Source organism: Corvus brachyrhynchos, unplaced genomic scaffold, assembly GCF_000691975.1.
Source record: "Corvus brachyrhynchos isolate BGI_N302 unplaced genomic scaffold, ASM69197v1 scaffold9, whole genome shotgun sequence".
In the NCBI taxonomy this organism is placed as follows: Eukaryota; Metazoa; Chordata; class Aves; order Passeriformes; family Corvidae; genus Corvus; species Corvus brachyrhynchos.
The window spans coordinates 207,610-219,957 of NW_008240037.1; the positions used below are offsets into that span (position 1 = coordinate 207,610).

General features: G+C 38.0%; 1 protein-coding gene across 1 annotated transcript in view; it reads left to right on the forward strand.

The window, feature by feature from the left end:
* Nucleotides 1-242: 242 nt before the first annotated feature.
* Nucleotides 243-12,348, forward strand: part of KITLG (KIT ligand) — a 136,584-nt gene continuing 124,478 nt past the window's right edge. Inside the window, exon 1 of the mRNA XM_017743902.1 lies at nucleotides 243-294. Coding sequence (XP_017599391.1) covers nucleotides 243-294 — 52 coding nt within the window. The remainder of the gene's footprint in view (nucleotides 295-12,348) is intronic.

Genomic DNA, 12,348 nt, shown 5'->3' on the forward strand with positions numbered 1-12,348 from the left:
GTGGTGCAGTTGATATGCTTCAGAGAAGAGAAGGGTGACTTTGACAGTCTCGAGACATGGACCCATGCAAACCTCATGAGGTTCCACAAGGCCAAGTGCAAGGTCCTGCAAATGGGTTGCATAATTCCCAGTATCTGTACAGACTGGGTGATGAACTGGCTGAGAGTAGCCCTGAAAAGGGCTTGGGGCTACTGGTTGATTGAAAAATTGTACATGAGCTGGCAACATGACCTTGAAGCAGAATGGCAGCTGCATTCTGGGCTTCATCAAAAGCTGCGTGGGCAGCAGATCAAGGTACCTGATTCTGCCCCTCTACTCCACTCTGGTGACACTGCCTGGAGTGTTGCATCCAGCTCTGGGGTCTGCAGTACAAGAAGCACATGGCCTCTATTAGTGTAGCTCCAGAAGGATGCCACAAAAATAATCAAATGGCTGGAGCATCTCTCCTCTGAAGACAGGCTGAGAGAGTTAAGGTTGTTTCTCCTAGAGAAGAGAAGGTTCTGGGAAGACCTTGTTGCATTCTTTCAGTATACAAAAGGTGGCTTATTAGAAAGATGGAGAGATAATTTTACCAAGGCATGTAGTGACAGGACAAGGGACAATTGTTTTAAACTGAAAGGGGGTATATTTAGATTGGATATAAGGAAGACTTTTACTGTGAGATGGTTGAGACACTGGAACAAATTGCCCTGAGAAGTTGTGGATTCTCTGTGCTTGTAAGTGCTTAAAGCCAGGTTGGATGGGGTTTTGAGCAACCTGGTCTGGTGGGAAGTGTCCTTGCCCATGGCAGACACTAGATGATCTCTAAAAGTCTCTTCTAACTCAAAGCATTCTGTAATTCTGTGATGTTCCGGCATTGCAGTACCTCATGCATAGAGATAATCTGGAAATCCATTGTCACGGCTGTGTCTTTTCTTTAACTTGTTCAATATTGGCAAAAAATTACTATTGTCTTTAGCAAATGCAAAGCAAAGTATCCACATAACAGAATCCTGTTATGTGGGTTTTATAAAGTAGTTTCACAGAAATACAGAATCACAGAATTTTTAGGGTTCTAAGGGACCTCTGGAGGTCATCCAGTCCAACCCCCCTGTCAAGGCAGGGTGACACTGAGCAGGTGAAACAGGAATGTGTCCATCTGGGTTTGATCATCTCCAGAGAGGGAAACTCCACAACCTCCTTGGGCAGTCTGTTCAGTGCTCTGCCACCTCAATGTAAAGAAGTTCTTCCTCACATTGAGGTGAATCTTTTGGTGGTTTAGTTTAAGGCCATTGCTCCTCACCATATCACTGAGCACCACCAGAAACAGTCTGGCACCATTCTCTTGGCGCCTGCCTTTCAAATATTTATATGTATTGACAAGATCCCCTCTCAGTCGTCTCCAGGCCAAGTAGACCCAACACCCTCAATTTCTTCTTGTAAGAGAGATGCTCCAGTCTCTTAATCACCTTTGTGCCCCACCACTGGACCCTCTCCAGTAGCTCCTTTTCTTTCTTGTCCTGAGGAGCCCAGAACTGGACACAGCACTAGGACTGGCCTCACTAGAGTGGGGTAGAGGGGCAGAATCACCTCCCTCAACCTGCTGGCCACAGTCTTCCCAGTGCACCCCAGGATACCATTGGCCCTCCTGGTTGCAAGGGCACTGCTGGCTCGTGATTAACTTTTGATCCACCAATAAGCTAGCCACATCTTTCGTTCTCCTGGTGTTAAAGAGAAAATCCTAAAACAGTCTTTGAAGTACAGCAGCCTATTAATGTTCTCAGTGTATTATTACATTTTCCTGTATATCATTCAATAAACCTCTTTGGCCTATGACTTTCTGATACTTTGAAAGAACTTGATGAAACTCGCAAAGTTTCTGAAAATACCAGCAACTGTGGAAGTGCTCATGGAGTATCTGGAAGGGCAACCAGGAGTTCTGTAGTTACTCCTTCGTAAAGGGTACAGTTAAAGTGTTGTGCTGTACATTATGTTAGGTCTTAGACAAACATGATCTTTTTATTAAGTTCAGAGACGGATGACACTGGAGTTATCTTCTTAAGGTCATAGCCTAGAGATGGACAAAGAAGCCAAGAAAAGCCTATTTAATAGATGTGCAGGATATCATATGATGTAATGTCTCGTTAGACAGAAAACCCAGAAGTTTTTATTTCATCCATCATGCACTCTCAACCTTGCCCGATTTTTGGTTATATCATATGGTGTGATAAAATGTGTCACTTTTTTTTCCCACAAGTCTTGTGCAAAGTCTTGCAAAAGAAGTTAGTATAGGAATTTGCCCTAAAGGCAACCAGGAACCACCAATTTATTCCAACAGAAAATTGCTATTGATCCCTGCTGAGCTTACACCCATAGACATCAGAGGGAACACCACTGTTGAGCTACTGTATTTCCATAGTCTAGAGTTCGTCCTTATTTCTTTTCACCGATTTGACATTGGTTAGATTATCAGAATTTGTAACTGTTTTAAAGTGAATTAGGTGACTTATTATCTGAAACATTTATTGAACCTTGAAGAAAAAGACAGTAAGTGTAGACAGCGTTGTGATAACAGATTTTTGTCTGCTCTTTACCCAGACAAGGGATACAAAACCAGTTTTTCAGCTCATTTACCTAGTGAATAAATATTTTTGCAATCTAGCGCATCTTTCCACATCTCTGTTCTGCAGATGCCTTGTCACAATACACATTTTTATCTTAAGAACAAGCACTAGAGCCTCTCATAAGGACAAAGTAGAATTTAACTGCAAAAATGTTTGGCTACATAAAGTAATGCCTTTCTATTTCAATGTTTAATTCTAAATTACACCATAAAAGATATTTCCATTAAAAATGGTAGGTATTGGCTAAATATGTAAAAAATTGTACGGTTTAGGATCACATTTCCTTAATGTAAACATAATTAAATGAATTAAACATAATGTAACATATTGGGATCGGAGTTATTATTTTATTAGTTGTCTCCGCATTAACATGGGGTCTTATGTGAAATACTTACCCAGAAGCAGACAAAATAGAGACATTTCTCACTCTACTCCAGTTAAAATATTGCTAAATACATTGCTTTTATTTAGGTTGTAATAACTACTGGAGACATCAACTAGCTCAGGACTGCACTGTGTGGGGGATTACTCAAGCCATGCAGCAGAATTAGAATTAGCTTTACCTAGTTTCCGCTGTCTGAAAGATGGACAAGAGGTGTGTAGTCATTATCCATACTCCCTCTGCAGTGAAGAGAGAGAGCAAGAGAAAATATAGATTTAATTAATTCCAACTGCCTAGTAAATATGTTATGAAGGAGTTGAGTCATTATTTGAAGGTGTCTGTTTATCTCTGCCAGTTACAGGGAAAGCCTGAGCAACTATGTAAGTCTAATTTTATACTTAACTTTTAGATATCTAAATTATCAAAGATAAATCATCGCTAAATTACAATTGTTATTCAAATTTTATTAAAACAAATAGATGGAGAAAATAGATGATGGATAAAGTGGAAACTAACAGTAACAACAGTCAAGCAAAATATTTATAGGCCTGAAGCTAAAGCATAAAGTATATTATTAATACACAAGCAATATTATCTGCTGAAGGCACTTTTTTCTTCATTAAAATTCATTACTTGATTTCCTGCATCTGATGGAAAGTACCGAACTGCTTTGAATAGTCAAATACTTAAACTTATCTAACTTTTTTTTTAACCTACCCTCCTCATAACTTCTTTCCTCCTTCTCACAGAAGTTCCTGGTATGTGTGGGTCTCCTTTCCTCCCCTGTATAAATTCTTGGTGAAACTTATTCAGCCTTTTGGAGCTCAAGTTTGTTGGGGTCCCTAGTCCCCACAGAGAAGTGCTAAAATGGGTCCTCGTGGTCCACAGGCTCCTAAGTTGCCACAATAGTCAAAAGACTCTGGCTGATCCTGCCACAGGCCCAGGTTGCTTCTCAAGTCACTAGCATTGAGGCATTCCTTGGTCTTCAATAAGGTAAGGTAAAATCAGTTCCATAGTTTCAGTGGAAAACTTGAAAAATTTAACTAATTTGAGGAGCTATACTTACAGCTTTTTACCGGCTAGGCTAGTAGTTTAATGCCTTAGAAAGCCTTGGGCAGCCTAGAGAGGTAGCACGGGCAATCCAGCATTTCAGTAGCTCTAAAAGCAGCAAAATAGTAGCTGCAAATCTAATACCACGAGCAGAAGCAAAGAGGGAGAAATATAGCTCCCAGCTTGCCTAATTTCCCGCAATTAGAAGCTTTCAAAAGAAACAGAAGCACACAGATGTTCGCAGAAAGAGTTGCAAAGCCAAAGACGGTGGGCCCTGCCTTGGTCCTTTCTTTTATTGGGAGAAGGGGAAAGGGGAGGACTGGGGGCGGACCTGGGGTGACCAACCAATCAGACACTGCTAAAGAGTTTGAGTTACATTCAGTTTTGCCCGCGCTTGGAACAAAGAGTTTCAGAGCACATGACAGAGGCAAGTCCTGGTTTGTCTCGGGGTGGGGGAGGGGAAGCTCAGAACAGGCAGCAACACTAATTTGTTTTGTAACTAATCTGTTACTCCAGGCATCTCATGTGCACTGTCTTGCTGTTAACAGAACAACTATGAAGAGCTTTAAAATTTGGGGGTTGACTTTTCTAGGTATTGCATTAAAGAGCCTAACCTCACACTTAATTTCCAATCTACATTCGTTTGTAGAGGGAAAAAAACCCCAAACAAACCACACCCCAATGCCAAACTGCCATCCTCCAACATTTTATTTTTAAAAATAGAAACAAAAGAAAATACATGTAAAAGAAAACAAAGAAGTTCAATATGGAATGCTTTGCTGGTTCAAAGCACTGCCTGTCTGACTCTATTTGTCTTTAAAGCTGCCAGGAATTTCAGTTACAGTTAATTCAGTTCAAAGCACATGGGGGTTTGTTTGGTTTTGTTTTTTTTTTTCTTCTTCTCAGTAAGAACAACACAAATTAAGGAAAAGGAACAAGTTCATCATTGGAATAACTCCAGATCTCAATATTCTTGATTTGATCATATTTGATCATAAATACAAAGTTTAATGGAGAGATTCTATCCTTCACTACAGGTACTTCTTCCATTTGGTGTGAAGTCTTCATAGTGGACTTCTTTCTAATGCTTTTCACATACATGGGCTATTTAGCTGCTAAACCTCAGTAGCATGACAGTGCAGTGACCATAACAGGAAGGAAAAAAAGAAAAAAAAGTAGAAGAAACAAAAAAATATAACAATGACGGCTTCAACTGATAAGGAGCTGTAGAGTTGAAAGGTATAGTTTTCATGCCCTGATTGTATTTCTAGTCACATTTTCTGTATAAGTTTTCAGATATCTAAGAAATTAATACAATTTAAATATCCAGCTGTTGGCCTATCAATATACAAGTGCACATGATGTAGGAGAAGAATAATATTTTTGAAAAGTTTTCATTCTAAGTCTTGGGATCTTTTCAGCGGAAACCAGTTGCCAAGATAAAGATATTGTCCCAAAAGGGCTGTTTCAAAATTGGTATTTATAACATTATCCAGTGGTTTTGTGATGGGATTAAATATCCACTGAGTACAAGGTCAAGTCTACAAAATGAATTGACTTGTGACCTACTTTGGATTTCAAATTGCTCCACCAAGGCTAGGTAGGTCATTGCACGTTGCGTTTTACTTCTTAATCATACCTCTGTCGGAGGTTTATGGACTTTCTATACCAATAACCCTTGAAATGCATTAGAAAAGAGGAAAGCAAACTGTAGGATTCTGTTCCTTTTTACATATCACAGTATCCTCTTCTGACCAGCTCATCTTCGGTGCTGCAGTATTAAGAAAGGACTGAAGTCCTGAGAGTTTGCAGAGCCCAGCTGATTTCACACTTTTAATTTTAAATCTATTTTCTCAAAATGATCAGTTGTCAGGTTACCTCAGTTCTTTGATACCTTGCTGTAGAACCTAAATAAAACAATTTGTGCATGCTCTCTGTTTGATCATAGCCTGGGAGACACTGGCCACAGATTTAAGCAGGGCTTTTGCCAGAACATACTGTACCAGACCTCCCAGATATTGTGAAACTAACAGGAGGCTTAAATTTCAAGCTTTTTAGATGACTGCCCCTTAGCCAGAAACAATGTTGCAGTTAAACCTTTTCCTCTAGGCATTCAGGGAATACAGGAATTGTCATTATGCTGACGAATTAAATGCTTTGGGTGTATTACCACATGCAAAGATGGATAAAGTGAGAGTTATCTGCTGCCAAAACCTTTGTTGGAGTATTGAGTATAATAGTAGAATATGCCACTGCTTGGTCTACATTTAGGATAGTTGTCTCAGATACTCAAATAAAATATGTTTAGATGAACATAAATCTATTTGAAAGTTATATTGGTTAACTGTACTTTTTGCTTTCATGCTTATTGTTTTTGTGGTATTGCACATCTTCCCATCTCTCCCTAGAGAGAGAGATGTAGTGACAATATACATTCCAAAGCTGTTGGAAGGCTTAGTGCTAACAATTATGTTTCATTTAAGAAAATAACTGTGCAAAGCAGCATATTCCTTCCCTAGGTTCAGGAATGACTTTCAACACATCTACATGGAAGTCCATTATTAGATGCACTCGTTGAAAGGAAGGAATAGTGAACGTTCCCAACATCATTGTACAAGATGGAGCAGTGGGCTTAAGGAGAGAAAATACTGTTCTCTTTGCATAGCTGTTGGAGGAACAGTTTGATGATATTGACCATGTTCATGTGCCTAGAAATATTTTTGGTTCTGTCACTTTTTGAGGATAATGCCTTCCTGAGCTTCTGTTCAGATATTATGTTCTCATTCACATCTATGATATGGACACCAGAAGTTATTACTTACAATTGAAAATTATTTTTCCAGTAAGGTAATATAAGAAAGACTGATGTACAGAAAAACACAGAAGGATACATCCCTTATGGATGAACCAACCCCTTTTCCATCCCCATACCTCCCTTGATCTCCTAGGGAAAAATTGGCCTCAGAGGTTCCTTATATATTAATTTTTGCATTTCCTTTTAATACCAGTCTATGCAGCTGCAGAAATGCACTGAATTAAGTCTACCAGAGATAAGAACTAAACAACAGAAAAAGCTGGATATAACTGTGCAGTAAATTACTGCTCTTGATAAGAAGAAGTATTCCATTTTTTGGAAAGTATTTTAACATACTAGTTTGTATCCAAGAAAATAGGGAGAAAACTAGACAAGGAAAAAGTAGGAGAAAGAAAGTGAAGCAGGAATTACTGACTGTGTGATTAAAGTAAATTTAAGAGTGGTGAATGCTGGAAATTTTTGTTGTGCTATTTGTATAAAATCTGAAGAAGCATATCTGGGCATTGTATAATGGTGTGAAAATACAGATTAACTTCCCAGTACTGCCTCACTCACCTGTAATTTGACTTTGTTTTTTAATGAATATTAATTAGTCTTTCCACAAAGTTGTCATTCGCTCCATGCTACTGTTTTGTTGTCACTCAGTGGATTTAAGACACACAATTCACATTTTTATGGACTGCTTTGCCTTCTACAATCAGGTACCTCACTTCAGTTGAGATTTAAAACCAAACCTTGTTCAAATACTGGCAACACAAAACACTCCTAGGAGAATACAGAAGAAAAGTTTGTTTTACTGGTGATGGTGTTTGGTTGCTTTTTCCCCTGGTGGGAATGTCTGTCTGAGACTTAAACCACACAGCTGGGAAAGACAACCTCAGCCTACAGCCCAGGCGGCCTGCATACAGAGACTGTATTTGTCAGCCAATGTAATACATGGAAAAGAAGCCAGAGATTTCATTACCTTCTGCTCAAAAGAGCCTGGGGCAGCCTCACTTGAGACTGCATAGCATGTGCAGAAGAGATCAGACAGTTCAGCTGAAGGCAAATATTAGTATATTGGTTATACAAGTGCACAGTACAGAATTAGAAGCTTTGTGTTATCCCTTCAGAGCAACACCATTTTTTACTGGTGAATATTAGCTAATTAGGCATATTAGCTCAGAGCTGGTACACTGTGGCACCAGAGTACTCTACTGACTAGTGGTAGCTTACAGCCAATTTGTTCTCACAGACAGGCAACTGAACATAGCGTAAAAGAAGGAAACTGAGAACACGTATTATCAGTGCAGATTATCTGGGACTAATTTAACACACAGAGTATAAGTCTTTCTGTGCTCACATTTAAGCCATGAGCATCTGGTCTTGGCCATATTTGGTCTACTATGGATGAATGGAGAAATCTGTCATCTGTGGATACCCTAACAGAACTAATATCTTCCAAATAAATGTCTGGGCAAAATAAACGACTAAGGCAAAGCTCTGTTCATTGCACTGCTCCAAAAATAGGTGTATATTAAAATAGAGTCAAGTGTTATACAAAGTGCCCTGGCAACAAGAACTAATATTGCAGTGAGTTGTAAGTCCCAGGAATGCAAAGAGAGTTGGGCAAACAAACTGAACTGCTCAGTTATAAACATGGGCTGCTGCTGCGAAGAAAGGCAACAACCATACTGGAACATGAGGGAAACCTCAGCATGCTGCAAATCTAATGCATTACCTTCAGGCAAAATGTTGCAGTGGAAATAAAAGCTTTGAAATTTTTAGACAAAGAAGATGGGTAACTTTAGCTGGACCAGAGAGGCACAGCTAATAGAGTGGGGACAACTTTCAGAATGTGACAGCACATAAGGATTTTCTGGTGACAGGGAGAAGGAAGAAGACTCAAAGCTGTCAGCATTTTAGTCTCTATTTTTGTTCTTTTCTGACCCTTACTAGCTATGCAGTATAAAATATCACCTCTGATATACCGTGGTTGCATATAGCCCCGTGCCCATTTCCCCAGCTGCATCTCTTCAGCATGTATTGCAGTCATATAAATAACTTAATACAATGATCTGATAAAAATATTTAGATAACAATTCTGTCTAACAAGTATTTCAGATACTTCTTAAGAAGATTATTCTTATTAGACAGAAAACAATTTCAATGGGGTTCACCCACAGTGCGCTTTACATATGAATGCTGAGACTGAATACAGCAAAGCCACTCAGAAATTTTACTTTGGATAGAAACACAGCTACACTAATTTATTTCATGAAACATAGTTTGTGGCAATGCACGGCCTCCTTTCTGGAGATATTAGCTTGGGTATTCTGAGTCCAGAAACACTTACTTACACAAACTTTAAATCAGTTCTTTGTGAATGCTAGTTCTGCTACCAGAACTTCCAGGAAACAGGTAGTTATAGTTCTCCCTGTAAACTTGGGTTATTTGAACTATTAGTTAGGAAAGGCCAATCTAAGACAGCCTTCGGATGTAATAATCCTTATGAAGATACCTGTGAACTGTGTTGCTATTGACCTAGCTGCAGATTTAAATACAGGTTTGTCTTTAAAGTGTCAGTCTTTTCACTTGTCTGATTTTTCATAGTTTTACTATTCACAGTTACCAATAAAGAAAATAAATGGAAATTTGGCACAATAAGTGAATGGTAAAAGCAAATTGTTGGTTTGTGCCTTGATTCAGAAAATTAGGAAGAGACAGAAATGGCAAGAATTGCCAGATTACCTACACACCCTTCATTTTAACAAAAATACACAGGTATTTTCATAAAAATGAAAAGAATATGGGAAGAGTTACCTATTTTTCCACTAAATACATTAAAATCATTAGTAGGAGTATACAGCAATCCAAACATTACATTACATTCATATATTTTCATTCCTATAAAGCACAAAAAAAAATTAATTCAACTAGTTTCTGGAAACTATATACCTGCTCTTCATGCGAATGGTGAATTAAACAAGACTGGATGTTACAGTGGGGATACTGCAACACGTGTATCAGACGAGGAGGCCCGTGGAAAGGAAATATATCAACCGAATCTTGGTAGATATTTTCAGTGATGTTTATTTCTCCAGCCTCATGGCTGAGGATCTGCCCAGGAACTGCTCAATCACGGGACCCAAGGGTCCTTGCCCCGTGCAGGGGAACACAAACCAACCAATGGGGAATGAGGCTGACCAGGGGCAGGGAAAGCCCGTGTCTCCCCCCCAGGGCCCCTCTCCCAGGGCTACATGGCAGGGGGGAGGGACCCCAGCAACTGGATACTAATATGTTTACCCTTGCTACAATTTTCCCTCAGAAATTATTTCTCCCTTTCAGCTTTATTTCAATGGTTTGGTTTTTTCTCATCAAAAGTGCCCAAGACCTACCCATCATTCTTTGGCATCTGAAGTTTATTAAATTTATTTTCAAGCAAAGCATGATCTTATTCTTCTCAATTTTCAAGTAAGCTTCTCATCATAACATGACCAATATGAATGCAAAAAATGAAGTTTACCTCAATTATCTCTATTACTTCTACTCATATACAAGGCTGTTTTACCTGCTTCTGGTCGAAATGCTTTGAATACCTTTGCAATAAAGTCATACAGTCTTATATCATTGGCTCCACAAAGATAAAACCAGGAAGCAGATAACAATTGACACTTTTATTGTGATATATTTTTGAATGCGTTATCTCCATGCCTCAGAGGACCTTAATATTTGCCACTATTTTTTGTAACCTATGTAAGCTACAGAATTCTCAGGAAGAGCAGGGTAGGGTTTCTGCCACCCTTGTAAATAAATGCTTATTACCTTTAATAAAACAAATGTTTCATTACATATTTTCTAATTTGTAATTATTTCTGTCTGATAATAAAAATACTGTATATTTCTCTGAATAAATCTGAGTTCCCATTATTATCAGTGTTGCCTATTTAAGAGAAAAACGTTACCTAGAAATACTGAACTAGATGCATGATCCTGTCCACAAAGTACATTATCACCTGATTTTCTGAAGAATCTTGTTTGAAATGACATAATTTCTAAAGTGACCTTTATAGCTCTATTGACTGTGAAACCAGAAAAAGTGCTTCATGGTCCAACTTGTATGACGTGGCCATAGGACACTTCAGAGTAATTTAGTGCTGAACTGGATCACATGAATTTAGAAAAAGATTTTCCTTAGTTTTCTATTAAATTATATTTGAGTTAAAAATATTAATGATGAAGAAGTTTCTTCAGTTGGCCACAGTGGTGGCAAAAAGTACATATGATATTTCTAGAATCTCTCCTCCTGGTGTTAACCTATAGTCAGTGTTCTAACTTTGCTTAATAAACTGAAAACCTCAGCTGTTGAATTTGTGATAGAACCCTAACATTATTTGTAGCTAAGCAACTATATAGAGGTTGGATTTCCACATACTGAATATTTTCTCATTCTTTGATAATTTCATGTGAACGTTCTTAGAATGTTTTTAGTTCTAATTTATATATATTCCCTTTAGCCTTGAAAATACAAGACCCAGTGCCTTTTTCTATTCAAAGTCTCCCAAGAATGACAGCTTTAAATAATTTTATCTCTTTATTCTTTGGAACATCATTTGGGGACCCCACTTATATATGAGCCTAAGGCATGTTTGGTATATGATAATATGTGTCTTCTCCTTGGAAGTTTTGGAATGTTTGCACTCATATATAAACTGAAAGCAACTCTAATTTCAGGGAATTGTTTCTAATTTCTGATGAGAAGTCATATAGCAATTGCACTGATATTTTATACTTCTTTATCAGTGTCTGTGTCAATTAAATAGTTCATGCAGCTCTACAGCAAAAACTGCCACTTCTGAGTTTCTTCAGGTAAGAAGACAAAAAGCAGATGGTGTCTAGTTTGGCCCTATAATACACTCTTCAGTACCTTAAGAACCCAAATTAGCTCAAAAGCTAACTGCTAAAAAAAGAGAGAAAAACATATTTGAAATATTTAATGAATATTTCTAATGAGAAAGACAAATAAAGATAATTATTTTATGATTATTTTGCATTTATAAGCACAGTCAGGCAGCTACTTTTTTTTCCCAGAAACTAAGATCTAATAATACTACAAAAAACCCCAGCCCCTGTGACTTACATATGTCACTAAGAGGCAATGAGAACAAACCACACCTTTTCATGCAGATATTACTCTGATCAGATAGAAGAAGAATCATTTAAATGACACATATACATACAAAAATACAAACAAAAATGGAAAGGTTGACTCTGGATATGAATATAGAAATTATTTGTAAGGTGAAAAGGCTAATACATTTTTCCATTCTGTCTGCCATTTCTTTTTCTTAAAAGGGAAAAATAGGACTGTTGTTACTGCGGTCATGGTGTCTGCAGGGATTAACAGACATTTCCTAAGGTCATTTCTGTAACTTGCAAAAATATTAGTAACATTTAATTAATAATAGTCTCGGTGAAAACAGATTAAGTCAACCCCATTGACTTTGTAGCCATCACGT